The sequence below is a fragment of the Eschrichtius robustus genome, chromosome 20 (genome assembly GCF_028021215.1).
Source record: "Eschrichtius robustus isolate mEscRob2 chromosome 20, mEscRob2.pri, whole genome shotgun sequence".
In the NCBI taxonomy this organism is placed as follows: domain Eukaryota; kingdom Metazoa; phylum Chordata; class Mammalia; order Artiodactyla; family Eschrichtiidae; genus Eschrichtius; species Eschrichtius robustus.
The window spans coordinates 18022429-18037814 of NC_090843.1; the positions used below are offsets into that span (position 1 = coordinate 18022429).

At 55.3% G+C, this 15386-nt stretch overlaps 1 protein-coding gene across 4 annotated transcripts in view; it reads left to right on the forward strand.

Annotated features, from left to right (window-relative positions):
* Nucleotides 1–15386, forward strand: part of ARHGAP23 (Rho GTPase activating protein 23) — an 80684-nt gene that overhangs the window by 15114 nt on the left and 50184 nt on the right. The window contains exon 1 of one of the 4 annotated variants that reach the window (XM_068530033.1): nucleotides 14949–15063. The exons of 2 other annotated variants lie outside the window; for them this stretch is intronic. Coding sequence is in view for 1 of the 2 variants with exons in the window: in XM_068530030.1 (XP_068386131.1) it covers nucleotides 15236–15241 (6 nt within the window). In the remaining variant the exon portion in view is untranslated. Of the gene's footprint in view, nucleotides 1–14948; nucleotides 15064–15177; nucleotides 15242–15386 lie in introns of those variants that run through there. One more of the 4 variants, XM_068530030.1, reaches the window with a different exon arrangement.

Genomic DNA, 15386 nt, shown 5'->3' on the forward strand with positions numbered 1-15386 from the left:
TTGGCAGTTTTTTTGGACTGAGTAGTGGACCGTGAAGCCTTCGGCAGCCCAGGTGAGACCCCTACCCCTCCCTGAGGCTGTTTTCTGGTTCATGCCCCGCATCCCCATCTTCCCCTGGCGCCTCAGCACTCTCTGTACTTGGGAAGATTCTTCCAAATCTCCCTTTCCTCTTCCGAGGGTGTGGCCCCCTGGTTCCTCCCCAAGAGAGGGAGGAGGGAGCTGAGTACCCCAGGCCGTGATTGGGGGCTGTGGGCAGTTCTGGTACTTTCCTGTATCTTGCACTGGCATCTGAAGAGCTGAGCCCTCATTAGCTCTAATGAAGCCTTGGCACCGTGCCCCACCTCTGCCCTGCAGCACCTGGTGGGGGTGAGGGGATAAGGGGGCAGCTGAGGTTGGACCCAAAGCCCAGGAGGGGGTGGGATGTCTGCAAGAGGGGAAAGTGGGAGTCAGGAAATGGGGGTCACACAACAAGGCCAGGACTGCTGGTGGGATGAGAAACAGGGCCCTCTTCCTTTCGAACTGGGACCTTTTCCTCCTCCAGTGGCTCCCAGGTGCTATGGTCCCCACAGTGCTAGGGAAAGCATTATCCGAGACTGGGTGTGGCCCAGGGCTCTGAGGACATTCCCAGGCCTGGCTTGCATGAGAGTGTCCCTCTCCCTAATTATAGCCTGGGGCAGGAGAAGGCCCTGACTCCAGAAACTGGAGGCTCAGTGCCTGGGAAAATCAGGCAGTGGCTAGATTTTCATGCAAACCACACTTTGTTCATTTGGTGACCATTTCCTCTGTGCCCTCTGGGTTCCAGGCTCTCTCTGTGGGTCTTGGGACCTGGATGGATATGACACAGTCCTGCCCTCAAGGGGTTCCTTGTCTGCTTTTCTCACCACCCAAAAGCTCTACTAAGATTTTTTCAGGGGTTCTGAGATGTGCATCTACAGTGTCTGCCAGCCCAGAACACCCCTTGCCACCCCCCAAAATATTATCATAAAAATTGGCCTGATCTAACTGGGGAGACAGACCCAGTTAGACAGACCCTGTCTTCACTGTGACATCATTTGAGTGTGAATGAAGTCACAAAAGTGGTAACAGGAGTTTACAGATGGAAACTGTGTCACTGGGGAGAATTGCTATAGGGATTGGTTAAAAACCAGTTGGTGATATGATTAATCTCCTTTCTCTCATCTCCTGTTTCCAAACAATAGTTAAGCTGAGGATTCTTTATCGAAACTTCTTTTGATCAATTTTCAAGGACCATCATGAAGTGGTTGTACATTTACTGATATAAGAACCAAGACCCTGAGAGGCTAAATTACTCCACCAAAGGTCACCCGGCATCCGAATTTAAATCTGGGTCTTTCTGAATCCTAACTAAGGCTATCCTGTGTCACGGCTACATTCCCTGACAAGGAAGAGCCTGGGAGCACAGCTGCCACCCTGGGAAAGTGGACCCTTCCCCCTGCCCCCAGCTGAGCCTTGAAATCCAAGTAGGGGTTGGCCTAATGAGGGAAAGGTGGTGGATGCAGGCAGCACAATTCTGTTCTGCTTCTTCGTGACTCTGCTTGCACAGGGATTTTCCCTCTGCCTCCCTGGAGTCTGGGTTTGCTCACGAGTGGTGTGGAGGACCCCATGGCTCTGTCACTAAACACGGGCTGAGTCCCTGCCTCCTCTAGAGATGCTCCAGCTCTGAGGGGAAGAAGACTTGACCAAGGAGGTGAGGCTGGCCAAGGCTTGAAAGATGCCTGCTGGGATCAGTGGGGTGGTGGAGAAGGGAGAGCAGGGCATTCCAGGCAGAAGGACCCAGCATGAGCAAAGGCAAGGAGGTGTGAAACAGCCTGGCCTCTTGTGGGGTCAATGAGAGCAAGACTGAGAGTAGAGAGAGATGAGAATGTCAAGGCCAATGAGGGCCAGATCCTGTCCCTCTCCTCCGTCATCATGGCGGATCCTTCATGCCACACTAAGGAACTTGACTTGCTCCCGTAGATACTGTGGAGCCATGGAAAGGTGTCAGGAAGTGGAGGCAGCAGACCAGCTGAGAGATGATGAGGCCTGAACGTGGAATTGGAGATGGAGAGGAGAGGATAGGAGTGGGATGCATCACCCTCTTCCCCTCCCCAGAAGCTTCCGTGCCATCTCTTCCCCTTGTCTGATATAGCCTTCCCTGCCTTCTCCATTTCACAAACTTCTATTTATCCTTCAATGCTCAGTTCAAATATCCTTCTCTGTAAATCTGCCACCCCTCCCCCCACCAGCCACCAATTCCTCGAATATATGGGGATTTCCTCCTCTGGGGACTAGACTTTAAGCCCCATCAGGGTAGGGACTTTTGTCTTGTTCACTGCTCTGTCTCCAGCTTCTAGACCAGGCCAAGTTGAACGAATATTGTTGACTGATGAACTGAAAGTTTCCATAGCACTTCGCACAGCCTTGTGAAAACCCCATGACAATAATAGGGAGTATTGGTCGCAACTAACATTTATTGAACATTTCAGTGCCAGGCACTGCTGTGCTGAGCACTTTATACACACTAGCTCTTTAATCTGCACAGCAACCTCATGGAGAATAGATTATCTCTATTTTATAAATGCAGAAACAGAAGCTCAGAGAGGTTAGTAACTAGTCCAAAAGGATACACAGCTAGGAAGTGGGATTCAAGTTGGGATTCAAAACCAGATTCCTCTGAATCCTGTTTAGGAATGTTTAAACATTACGCTCTGCAGCCTTTTAATTTTGTCTCATGTTTGTTTCTTCATAAAATCTCATGTTTTTTTTATTAATGAAAAAAAATCCTTTGTGGACTACTGAACTAAGATTTGTTGAACAACTTCTGTGTGCTAGGCACTCCACACTAAGCCCTCTCAAGGACCCCATTTACAACTCAGGAGACTTGAGAGGAAAGAGACTTGACTGGGATCACACAGCTGGGACCTGATCTTACAACTCTTTGACGCCTCGCCCTCCGGGACACCTAGTCAATAGTGCCAGAATGAAAGAAATAGGAGCCGGGCTCTGAGATTGACTGACTTGTTTGGGGGCACACAAGGGGCTGGACTGGGCCAGGGAAGTGCTCCCCACTTCTGTCACTGATGAAGAAAGGGGGTCCAGAGGCAGGGATGGAACTGTTGTAATTTCCCAAGTGCCCAGCTGTCTGTCAGACATGTGAGCTCCAAGGAGGAGAGGCTGACCTGGCGCTGGGGTGGGCGGGGATGGTATCACAGCAGCAGAGCCTTACCAGGACCTTGACAGAACAGGGTGAGAGGCCTCCAGAGGCTGCACACGTCAGTGCGACTTCAGCCAAGGGGTGACCCGAAGAACCACTCGGGAACCGCGGCTGCCCGGGTGGAAGCCGGTGTGAGCAGGGGCCCTGCGCGGGTCTAGTGCCCCTTAGGACCACCTTCCCGGAAGGACAGAGACCCACCAATCAGATAAGCCAGCTGCTCTCTATTTGCATGTCATCTGCATGACCACACCTCTTCGCTCCTGCCACTCAGCCTCCGCCTCCAAGAGTGCCTCCTTGGCCTCCGCCCCATTTCAGGACCCTGTTTAGGGCTGGCGTGGGAGGGCTGGGCTGGGGGTCTGCGGGGCGTGAAGGGCAGACCTGGGCGGCCAGCCTGGCCGCCCTATTCATAGCTCAGGGGCTGGCGTAGTTCGCATATTTGGCGTTACTCTCGTCTGGCTGGCCTGCGGCTGCCGCCCCTCCGCGCTCCCTCCCTCCCTCCTCTTTCCTCCCCTCTTCGCTCCACCCTCTGTCTCCTCTCCCACCTTAGGTCTCTGGCAATTTTCCTGAAATCTAGGGTTGGCCGAACCCACAGGAGGAAACTGAGGCCTAGGGAGGGGGCGTGTCTTTCGGCCGGGCCTCAAGGGAGAAACTGGTAGTAATGAGGCGTATAATGAGGTGGCTGAGAGCCTGGGCTCTGCCGGCAGACAGACCTGAGCTTGAATCTGAGCTGCCGCTAGCTGTGGCACCCTGGCAAGTTCCTTAGCTTGCAGTCCGGGAAGCTTTTCAGAAACAGTCAAGCTGAGACCTCGAGGATAAGGGATCAGTTAAGGGAAGGTGGGGGAAAGGAGAGAGACAAATGTTATATTCCAGGGAGAGGGAACTGTGGATGTGGTGGACCAGCCCTGAGTGGACAAAGGCTTGGCCAGCTGAGGTGAGGGGACAGCGGACCCTGCAAAAGAGATGAAGCAGCTTTCCTTTTCTCCACACCCCTTACTCCCTTATTCCAGCACCCCCACTTTCTGGATCTGGTTCCCACTGAGGAAGGAGCGGGGGGGTACAAAAAGAAGGACAAAGATCCGAAGCAGCCTCTGCCCCAGGTAGACCTTTCCTGGGGGCAGGGGGTTTGCCAACCATCTGCTTTCTCTGAGGAGAAGCTCATTCATTCCTGTACATTCAGAAGCAGTGTGCCGAGCACCCACTCCGCGCCAGGTGCCATGCCAGGAGCTGTGGATTTGACTGCCAGCAAAGCAGACATGGTTCCAGCCTTCCGGAACTCACAGCCCCAGGGGGGAGATGTTGGTCAAAATAACCTCATAAATATGCAGACACCGTCTCGAGAGTGCTGTGACAGGGTGCAAAGGGACCTGACCTGGTCTGGGGGCCAGAGGAGGTGTCTCTGGGGAGTGACTTTTCTGCGGAGAACTGCAGGGTGGGTAGGAGTTAATTAGGGTGTGGGTTGGTGAGGCAGGGAGGGAGCCAGGGAAGAGAGAACAGCATTCCAGAAACAGCATGTGCAAAGGACCTGAGGCTGGAAGGCTGCCTGGTCCTCAAAGGAAATGGAAGGAGGCCAGGGTAACTGGAGCACAGAGAAAGGAGGTGTGGTGGGCGTGGAACCCAGAGGCACGTCCCCCAGGGCCTGGTGGTCATAATATTAAAACAATTAGTCTGGACTGTAAGGGGCCAGAGGAGTGATGGAGACTTGGGGTAGACTGGACATGGTGAAGTGGGTGGACTCAGGAGACATTTGGGAAGCAGAGTCCACTCTGATGGGTGGGATGTAGGGCTGGGGCCATAACCCCTCCCATTTATTGGTTCCCAGAATGCTTTCCCAGCAACTTTGTCAGGCTGCTATCCCTAGCTTCATTTTGTAGTTGAAGAAATAAGAAAACCTGTGTGACCTTGAGGTCACACAGCCAGAAAAGGACTAGGGCCAATACCATTGGCAAGTGTGACCCTTTCTCTAGATCAGCTTTTCTCGATGCTGGGCCAGTGGTCTGTCTCTCACCAGCCTTCTATCCACCACCCCTTGGCGCCCTGTGGGTTAGCTCAGCATTCCCTTCCTAGCACCAGACTGGGTGGGGAGCCCAAGAGGCCAAGGTGGTGTGTGGGTGTGTGTCACACTTATCCCAAGAGGCTGCTCTGCTGTTAAATGAGGTAATGCATGCGAAGTGTGCCTGGCATATAGTGAGGGCTCAACAAATATTAATTACTGCTGTGGCTGTTACAATGTCCCCAGATGCAGAGCCAGGCATATGGTAAGGGGGAGGATCTGGGGCTGAAGGCGTTGCTGTCTGTCCTCTTCTGACCACAGAGCCCAGCCCAGAAATCATCTCGGCTCCCTCACAGGCAGGAGCCAGGGGAGGTTGTTTGTCCCTGCAGAGCCACCATCCATCCCCTCCACCCTTCCAGCTGCCTCTGCAGCATCATGGGCTGGATTAGGGAGAGGTTCAGCTCTTAGGCAAGGTGAAGGGATAACCTGGGCAGGTTGAGCAGGGCCTGGGGTGGGGGTGGGGGTGGGTGGTTTCAGGGGTGGAGCTGAGAACCTCTCCCTGCAGGGAGCCCCATGTGCCCTTGGGGAGACTTTTGGCATCTGCTGAGACCTGCCCTGGGAGGGGATGACATCTCAGCTTGGCTTGGACTGAGCGATCCCCTGGAAGAAACCAGTGGGTGCACCTGTTGTCTCTGCCCAGGTGGTCAGATAACAGGAAGAACTTCCAGAGAGAGGAGTGGGGGACAATAGGAAGAGCCGTGCCCAGAGTTCTCCCCCAGTCTCCTCTGAAATGAGCTGTTCAGTGTGGAGTCAAAGAATGGATACGATGATTTTGGAGAAGAGTCACTGCAGGCATTTTCTGGCCTGCGGGAATGACTGTCCCTAACATGATCTAGTCTGAAAAAGGGCTCTGGCCTCTCTCCAGGATTCCTTGACCAACCAAAGTGAGACCCTTCCTAAGGTCCCACAGTTGCTCTGTCCTTCTGCAGAAGACCCTGCTCCTCTGTAGGAGATGGGGAGGGTGACCCTGGGGCCTGGTTGGGGGCCCCCACTGAATGCAGTGGGGGAGGTGGGGTGGAAGGAATGAGGGCACCCTGCCCGCTCTGGGCTGTGAGGGAGCTAAGTGTGCCAGACCTGGGCCACCAGGGGGCTCTCCCGCACACGGGACCTGCCTGCGTCTCTGACAAGACCGTGCATCCTTCAGCGTTCAGGCATGGTTTTCTTGGAGCGTGTGCACAAGAGAGCACGTGAGAACGGAGTCTTGCCTCTGTGTGCACACCCCGGTATGTGTGTATATGTTACGGGTGGTGTGTAAGCATGTGTAGGCTTGGGAAAGATGTGTGTGCTGAGGCGGGGTCAGGCCTCGGGGGGTCAGGAACCCCATACTTAGCCTGGCTTTTGCTAGAAAAACTCTTCCAAGGTTCTGACACCTTGGAATGTGGCCTCTCGAGGGACCGTGCATCCATCAGTCCAGCCTCCGATAGATGGTAGGTCCTCATCAATGCCCAGGACCTACTCTGTGGGAGGTTCAGACTCCCCTGGAAGCCTGAGAGCTCCCCCTGTGCTCGGACTACTAGGGCCTCAAAGATGACAGCAGGGGTTCTGAGAAGGCACAATGGACGGGGTGGGAGGGAAAGGTCCTCCCAGCAGGAGGTACCCAGCTGTCCTGGGCAATCTCTGCAGGCAGGGCCTGCTCCTGGGCCCCATTGGAAGACCCATTCATTTGTTCCATCTTCTTTCAACAATATATATTTTTTTCATTTGAATTCTGACTTTGTCATTTGTTTTGGTGTGTGGCAAAATATACGTAGCTCAAAATTTATCATTTTTAAGTGTAGAGTTCAGTGGCATTAAGTACATTCACATCGTTGTGCAACCATCACCACCACATGCCTCCAAAGCTTTTTTTTTTTTTTTTTTTTTTAATTTATTTATTTTTGGCTGCATTGGGTCCTTGCTGCTGCGCGCGGGCTCCCTCCAGCCGTGGCGAGCGGGAGCCACTCTTCACCGCTGTGCGCGGGCCTCTCACTGTGGTGGCCTCTCTCGCTGCAGAGCACGGGCTCCAGGCGCGCAGGCTTCAGTAGTCGTGGTTCACGGGCTCCAGAGCGCAGGCCCAGCAGTCGTGGCGCATGGGCCCAGTTGCTCCGCGGCATGTGGGATCCTCCCGGACCAGGGCTCCAACCTGTGTCCCCTGCATTGGCAAGCGGATTCTTAACCACTGCGCCACCAGGGAAGCCCCTCCAGAACTTTTTTCATCTTCCCAAACTGAAACTCTGTACCCACTAAACCATAACTTACATTCCCCTTTCCTGCAGCCTTTGGCAACCATCATTCTATTTCCTGTCTCTATGAATCTAGGTATCACATATAAGTAGAATCATAAAATACTTGCCTTTTTGTGTCTGGCTTATTTCACTTAGCATAATGTCTTCAAGGTTCATCCATGTTATAGCATGTGTCAGAGTTTTAAGACAATAAAATTCCATTGTATGTTTATGCCACATTTTGTTTATCTAATTCATCTGTCATTGGACATTTGGGTTGTTTCCACCTTTTCCCTTTTATGAATAACGCTGCTATGAACATCATTGTACAAATATCTGAGTCCCTGCTTTCTCTTCTTTGGGGTACATGGTCAGATGTGGAATTGCTGGATCATATTGTAATTCTATGTTTAATTTTTTGAGTAACCACCATACTGTCTTCCACCATTTTGCATTTCTACCAGCAAGACATGAGTTCCAATTCCTCCACATTCTCACCGTCAGCAAATAATTTTTGAGAGCCTGCTATGGACAAAGCACTCTAGCAGTACAAATACATTTCTTTACTTTTTTTTTTTTTTTCATTTCTTTACTTTTTAAAAAAAACTTATTTATTTATTTTTGGCTGCGTTGGGTCTTCGTTGCTGCGTTGGGGCTTTCTCTAGTTGCGATGACAGGGGCTACTCATCGCGGCGGCTTCTCGTTGCGGAGCACGGGATCTAGGCGTGCGGGCTTCAGTAGTTGTGGCCTATGGGCTCAGCTGCTCCATGACACGTGGGATCCTCCCGGGCCAGGGTTCGAAACCGTGTCCCCTACATTGGCAGGAGGGTTTTTAACCACTGCACCACCAGGGAAGCCCACAAATACATTTCTGAAAATTTAGTAGCTATCGTCCTTAGGAAGCTCTCAGTCTAATGTGGGAGACTCAGGCCAGGCCCTTGAGCAGTCTCCAATCTGAGGGGGAAAGACACAGGCCATGACCTCTGGGGGACTCTGGACTAATATGGGGCAAAAACAACAAAAACAACAATCCCGCTCTCAGGGAGCCCAATCTGATGGAGGAAGCATAACTTCTTCCTTTTGGGGAGTCCCCAGACAGGCCCAGAGACCAGACTGGATACGTGGAGGGCATGCCTTGAGACAGTCAAGGGGCTGGTGAGTGTAGTAAATCAGGGGCTGGAGAGGGCTTGTGGTGGGCTCTAGCCCACGCTGGCCCACAGTTGCCTGGGCAATGGCCCCACTGTTTACTTTGTGGCTGGCTCCAGACTCACCCTTTTCTGCAAGTGCTCATTTCCCACCATGAGGAAAGATACTCATCTTCAGTTTCTCCTCCCTCTGGTGTCCCTGAGGAGCGAACTGGCTCTCTTGCTGGGAGGGGGCCCTGCCAGCCTGGCACCTTTGCCATCCTCCTTGTCTGCTGGGAGCAGGTTCCATCTTGGGGTCTCATGTCGCCCGCCCCTTCCTCACTCCCAAATGGCCTACTGACAGGGCTCTGGGCCTGCCGAAGTTCTGCTATGGAAGGGGGGCTCCTGAGGATTCCTCCCTGCTTATTAGGGGGAGGTGGGGCGCATAGGGGCCTGTAGGGGGTAGGCAGTGGGAGGTGGTGGTGATGCCCACGTGAATAGGTTCGCCTGGGTTTGTACAGACCTGCTTGAGTGTCTGCATGTGTCACTGTCTTTGTGTACGTGTGGCTGAGTTGTCTGCATGTCTGAATGTGAGTGTGGTTGGGCGTGTGAGAGTGTGAATATCCAAAAGACAATGAAAACATCTTGCGTTGACCTTGAGGGCATTACGCTAAGTGAAATAAGTCAGAGAAAGACAAATACCTTATGTATGATCTCACTTATATGTGAATCTAAAAAGAACCCCCGCAAACAAAACCCCCCAAACCCCAAGCTCACAGATACAGAGAACAGACTGGTGGTTGCCAGAGTGGCGGGGGCGTGGGGTGAAATGGGTGAAGGGAGTCAAAAAGTACAAACTTCCGGTTATAAACTAAATAAGTCCTGGGGCTGTAATGTACAGCATGGCAACTATAGTTAATAATAGAGTGTTGCATGTTTGGAAGTTGCTAAGAGGGTAGATCTTAAAAGATCTCATCACAAGAAAAAAATTCTGTAACTAAGTATGGTGACAGATGTTTAACTAGACTTATTGTGGAGATCATTTCAATATATACATAAATATCCAATCATGCTGTACACCTGAAACTAATATAACATTACATGTCAATTATACCTCAATAAAATTTTTTTTTAAAAAAGAAAACAAACAAAAGTTCGCATTTATTGAACCCCTACTATATGCTCAAGACTTTCTTTAATTGACTTAATTCTCCTAAGAACCTATGAAGTGGAACTTAGTGTCATTCCCATTTCTTTGGTGAGGAACTGAGGCTCAAAGAGGTTAAATAACTCACCCAAGGTCTCACAGCCAGACAGGGGTAGAGATAGGACTCAGTCCCAGAAGTCCTGGATTCCAGAGGACGCTGGCGCCCACGTGCTAACCCCTTAGCCGTACTGCCACCGGAAGAACTAGGGGATTCTGTGCTGCTTGGGATTGTGTTGGTCCCTCCTTGATTTCTGGCATCACGAGTGCTTCCTCCTCCCTTTTCTCTCACCCTCCCCTCCCCCAGCCTTCCTTGGCTCGGGCCCAGTTTCAGGGTGGGAGAGGAGTGTCGCAACACCCTCACTCAGGGCAAGACTGGCCCTGGATGGGGAAAGCACGGGGTCTGGAGAGACCCTCTGAACCACCCGCTGCCCGCAGGCTAGACCGAGTGTGGGGTTCCGAGGTTCCCGGTGACGCGGGGTTATCTGCACATTGAGGGTGTTGGGGAGACTTGGGCCTGCCTGGCCGGCTCCTCCGCTTGGCCTGTTGGGGCACGTCGGGACTGCACACAAGTGGTGCTGGGAAGCAGGCATCTGAGTGGGGCAGAAGGGTGGAGGAGGACGGAGGGGGCGGCTGCCCTTGAGCGAGGAGACTGGGGCAGGGGTCAGAGGCCCAGGCGTGGGCGGGGCGGGCATGCCTTGGGTATCGCATTGCCTGCATGCCTGGGATGGACGGGCTGGCAGGGGATTTGCTCCGTCTGTGTGTGAGGTTGTGGGGTGGGTCCCAGTTTGATGGTGTGCGATGGGTGTATGGAACCAGTCAGAGCTTTAGAAATGCCGGATGATTCTCTTGGGTTGGGGGCATTGTTTGTCCTGTGGTTTGAAGCCTGCATTCTGGGAGGAGGCACAAAGCAAGCAGAGGAAGGAAAAGCAGGCATATTGACCCTGAGACCCCTCTCTCTCACTTCCTGAGCCACACGCCCTTCAGCGGTATCAGTTTCCCTCCTTCTCCTATCACCTGACCCTTGGCCCCAGGATGCTCCCCTCTTCCTCAGTTTCTGGTTGTCAGGCTGGCCCCTGCAGTCTTCTGCTCCTCCAGCTCAGCCCACTCTCTGGTTCAAAGGCTTACCTGGGAGGCCCCTAACCCCACTCTCAAACAAACTGTCCGCTCCCAGAGAGAAGAGGCCCTGAACCCCTGACACAGGGGCTCCTTTGGTATGTGTATGGGGGTCTCCCTTGGTGGGGCTGAAGGCAGCTGGCTTGGGCCTGGATCTGGAACTGGGGACCCCTGAAGACTTCAGGAGCTAGGACAACACTAGTAGAACTGTAAGCGCCCTGAGGGTAAGGTCTACACTCATCTTGTTTTTCTAAGGTGTCCCAGCCCCCAGTGCAGCCCCTGGCCCACAGCAGGCACTCAAGTCGTGGTTCTTGAATAGATAAATGAGAGGATAATGGAAAGAGATCTGAGTTAGGGGTTAGAACCCTGGGATGGTCCCACCTTAGTAAAAGCAAGCCTTGAACCAGTCACTTGTCCTCTTTGAGTCTCAGTTTCTGCATCTGAGAAATGGGTATAAAAACAATCTCAAATATCCAACTCTTAGGGTAAGGGTCAAATGAGATAAAGTGCAAGTGCTTTCAAACAGTAAAGGATGATGATCTCATGTGGAGAGAGGAAGACCGGATGCCCTCCCTTTGGGGGTGTAGTCCCCAAGCCCTCCGCGGGGACCTTCAGGAAGATAAGGTTGAATGGATTTTGCAAGCTGGTCAAACTAGAGGATTGATGGGAGGGACTGCTCAGCGGGGTAATTCCTGATTTGGGGGGAGGAAGCTGGGGAGGGTGTAGGGGAGGAGGACTCACACCAGGCAGGAAGGCTTGGAATAGAATCTCAGCTACGCCTGGTATTTCCCAGCCCTTGGCCCCCTCCCCCACTGCACTCTGGGGCCCACCCCACATTCCTTTCCCAAAGGAAATGGGGGAGGGGGCCGAGAGGCTCCCCAGGCCTGGAAGATCATTTATTCAAACTATGTATAAGTTTCTAGGCCCTGCGGTGTGTACCTTGCTCCCGACATGCCTGTGGAGGAAGCTGGGGTGGAGTGGGTGGGGTGGGGCGGGTGTGGGTTTGTGTTGGAAGAGGCTGTTACCTCCTTCGGGGGGCCTTGTCGCCCCTGCCAGATTAGAGGGCAGGAGATGGGCGTCATGGATGGCTTATCATTTCCCAGGTCTCTGCTGCCCTGAACACAGAAACCCCGTGCTGCTTCTCCACCTCGCCTCTACCTGCAGCCCTCAGAACCAGCCCTCAGAACCCTCAGCAGTTTCGAGGGCGGGGGGTGGGGTGGGGGGAGTCGATTCTTTTTTTTTTTAATGGATTTATTTATTTTATTTTTGCTGCGCGCGGGCTTTCTCTAGTTGCGGTGAGCAGGGGCTACTCTTTGTTGAGGTGCGCGGGCTTCACATTGCGGCGGCTTCTCTTGTTGCGGAGCATGGGCTCTAGGTGCACAGGTTTCAGCAGTTGTGGCTCACGGGCTTAATTGCTCCGTGGCATGTGGAATCTTCCCTGACCAGGGCTCGAACCTGTGTCCGCTGCATTGGCAGGCAGATTCTTAACCACTGCGCCACCAGGGAAGCGCCAGGGAGGTTGATCCTTGATCCAGATACACAGCAGCACCTGTTGGCCATGAGAAGCTCCATGGGGCGTGAGAGGGGAGAGTGAGTCTTATTTCCTCACAACCAGGGACTGGACTTGCAGCAAGAGGAAAGGAAGTTAGGCAGCTGGGGGGACTAACTGGCTGCCTGCTGGGAAAGCAGGTCAGACTCTGAGTCAGGACATCCCTGTGGTCATTGCCCTCCATTTGGGGCGGCAGAGTCTGACATGGCTGAGGACATCTCGGTGGTGCTTCCAGCTGGTCTGAGGCCCCGGCCTTTGGAGGGCGTGACAAGGGCAGGAATGATCCTGACCCAGAAGCCTTGGTTTTCTAGTGATGGGGGCGGGGGAGGTGCTGAGGGAGATGCCAGGAGTCCTGCTCCCCTGACCGCGGTCTTTTCCCCTCTGTCCCAAGCCCTCCTGACTCAGCGCTGGTGGCAGCCTCGCTCTTCCCTTCCGGCTTCCGCCAGGGTGGGGGTGGGGGTCCAGCTCCTGCACAGGGGGCCCGGCAAGCGGCAAACAGGAAACAGGAGAACAAAACCGCTCCCTGGCCCCCACACGCCTCACCCTCACCCTTCCTCCTCCCCCCCACCACCCCGCTCCTGCCCACCCCCATGGTCCTCTATTTCTCTTCCTTCTCCCCTTGGTTTCCCCTCCTCTCTGTGCCCCTCTGTCTCTCTCCTCTACCTCCCCCCACAGGATCCTCCATCCTGGCCTGTCCTTGCTGGGGACAGCAGGTGATGGGACGAGGGAGGGAAGGGGGAGCTGACTCTTCTACCTGGGTCTCCCTTCTGGTGGCTTCCCCCACAGGGGCCCAACCCTATGACTCTTCCTCCCCCGACTCCTAGATTTGGGAGCAGGGTTGGGCTGGATCTGCTCCCCTCTGCCCCCGGCCTCCCTTACCTGGATACTGGCTAGAATTTAGGTATAAGATCCAAAGTTGGAATGAGGGGCTCCGGACTTGGAGTCCCAGTGCCGCCCTAACGAGCTGGGTGCTCTTGGGCTTCTGTTGTTTTCTGAAAACTGGGTCAGGGCAGTGGCCCCAGGCCCCAGGGAGTGGCTGTGCGGGGGGAGCACACGGTGAACAGTCAAGTGGGATAGAAATGGGGGTGGCCATGACACGCCTACTAGCCAAGGCCTCTGTCAGCCCCACCCGGGAAGGGGCCTGGGAAGAGAGAGAGCCAGGAAGGGGCGGAGGGCAGGGTCTGCCATCGACTGGGGCTTCCTGTCTGACTCACATGCTAGGGGTGAGGTGGGGGCCAGCTTAGAGCCCATTGTCGGCTTGTGGTGGCCCCTCTGGGTAGAGCATAATGGGCAGGGGGTCCTGGGGAAAAGGGTCCGTCACACGCTCCCACAGGTGGTGGTGGGAAGGGTATAACGTGACTCTGAGGTGGGGTGATTATGAGAGAGTGCTGCTTTCTGAGCAGGGCAGAGTGTGTGTGTGAGACCTGAGGGGGCACGGCAGCAATGCATGGAGTGGGTGTGCTGGGTAGTGTCTGCATGTCCTCTAGGTGTGTGCCTTCGTGGGGTTTGTGGGTCTCTCTGTGGGGTGTGTGTGGAATGCATGGGTGGGCAGGTGGGGGCCTGGTGTGCTTTCAGGGGCACAGTGGGTATGCTTGCAAATGTGTCTCTGTGGGGTATGTGGGCCATTGTACCCATGGGAGGGTGTCCAAAGTGTGTGTGCATACAGAAGGATGTCCACGTGCAATGTGTATATGAGGGGAATAGTGTGTTTGTGTGTGTGTTTGTGTGGGGTATGCGGGCAGAGGGAGAGTGAGTGACTGTGTGTGTGGGGGGGAGGGTGTGGGGTGTCTAGATGTGTGTGTGGTGCGGGTCTGTAAAGGTGGGTTGGGTGTGTGTTTACATATGTACGCGCGGGAATGTGTATTTCTCTGGGGCGCAGGCAGCTGGTTGAGCTTTGGCCTGGAAGGAGTATAAGCGTGCGCGGGCAGGTACAGTAAGTTTTTGTGTGAGTGGGGTGTGTGTGTGTGTGTGTGTGTGTGTGTGTGTGTGTGAGTGTATGTGTGTGACTGCGGGGGCGCTGTGCAGGGCCTCTCGTGTGTGGGGGTGTGAGTGTGTGGGATGGGGCGGCCGCGCACAGGGGCCGCCCCGGAGGGGGAGGCGTCTGCCCTGCGAGACTCGCCGGCGTGTCCGGGCTCAGGCGCCCTCGGCCGGGAGGCGCGGAAGGCGCGGAAGACGCGGAGCTGCTGCAGCCGTCCTGCCGCCGTCCGCGCGGGCCGTCCGTCCCCTCGGGGCCCCAGGGCTCCGGGCCCGTGGCTCCGGGGGGCGGGCGGGGACCCCCGGGGCCCGCCCGCCGCCGCCCGGGGGGCCGAGGACGCCGCCCGCCGGGCGCCGAGGAGCGGCCGCCGGCCCCCGCGCGGCGCGCCGGTCTCCGGAAGCCGGGCACACGGCGCGCTGGGGCCGGGGCGGCGGCCGGACCCGGGGGCCCCCGCCGGCCGCGGCGCTCGTGGGCAGCGCGGTGTGGCGCGTGGAGCGCGCGGGGGCCGGGGGCTGGCGCTGGGAGCGCGCCGTCGGCGTGGACTGCAGCGCCCCGGAGCCGCGCTGCCTCTGGCTGCCGTGCCTCAGCCACAGCGACCGCCGCGCGCCCGGGCAGCGCCCGGCCAGGGTGAGCGCCTCGGGGGCCAACGGGGTCGGCGGCAGGGGTAGGGGTCCGGGCAGGCCTCGCCCCGGTGGGTGGGACCGGGCCACCAACTCCCTGCGTTCCTTGAGCTGTGTGCGCCCTGCGCTTCGGGACCGATCCCCCCCCCGGAGTGGGGAGTGAGTGAGAAGCTGGAGAGATGCAGGTGAGGGAGGCAGGCTCCTGGCTGAGAGCTTTTCCAGGGGTGCCGGATTACAACCCTCAGTCTGCTGGTGGCCTCCAGTGGGCTCAAGCCTCTTGGTTTACAGGCGGTGGAAGGATGGAAGGGAGCAGGGTTGTTTGAAGAGATG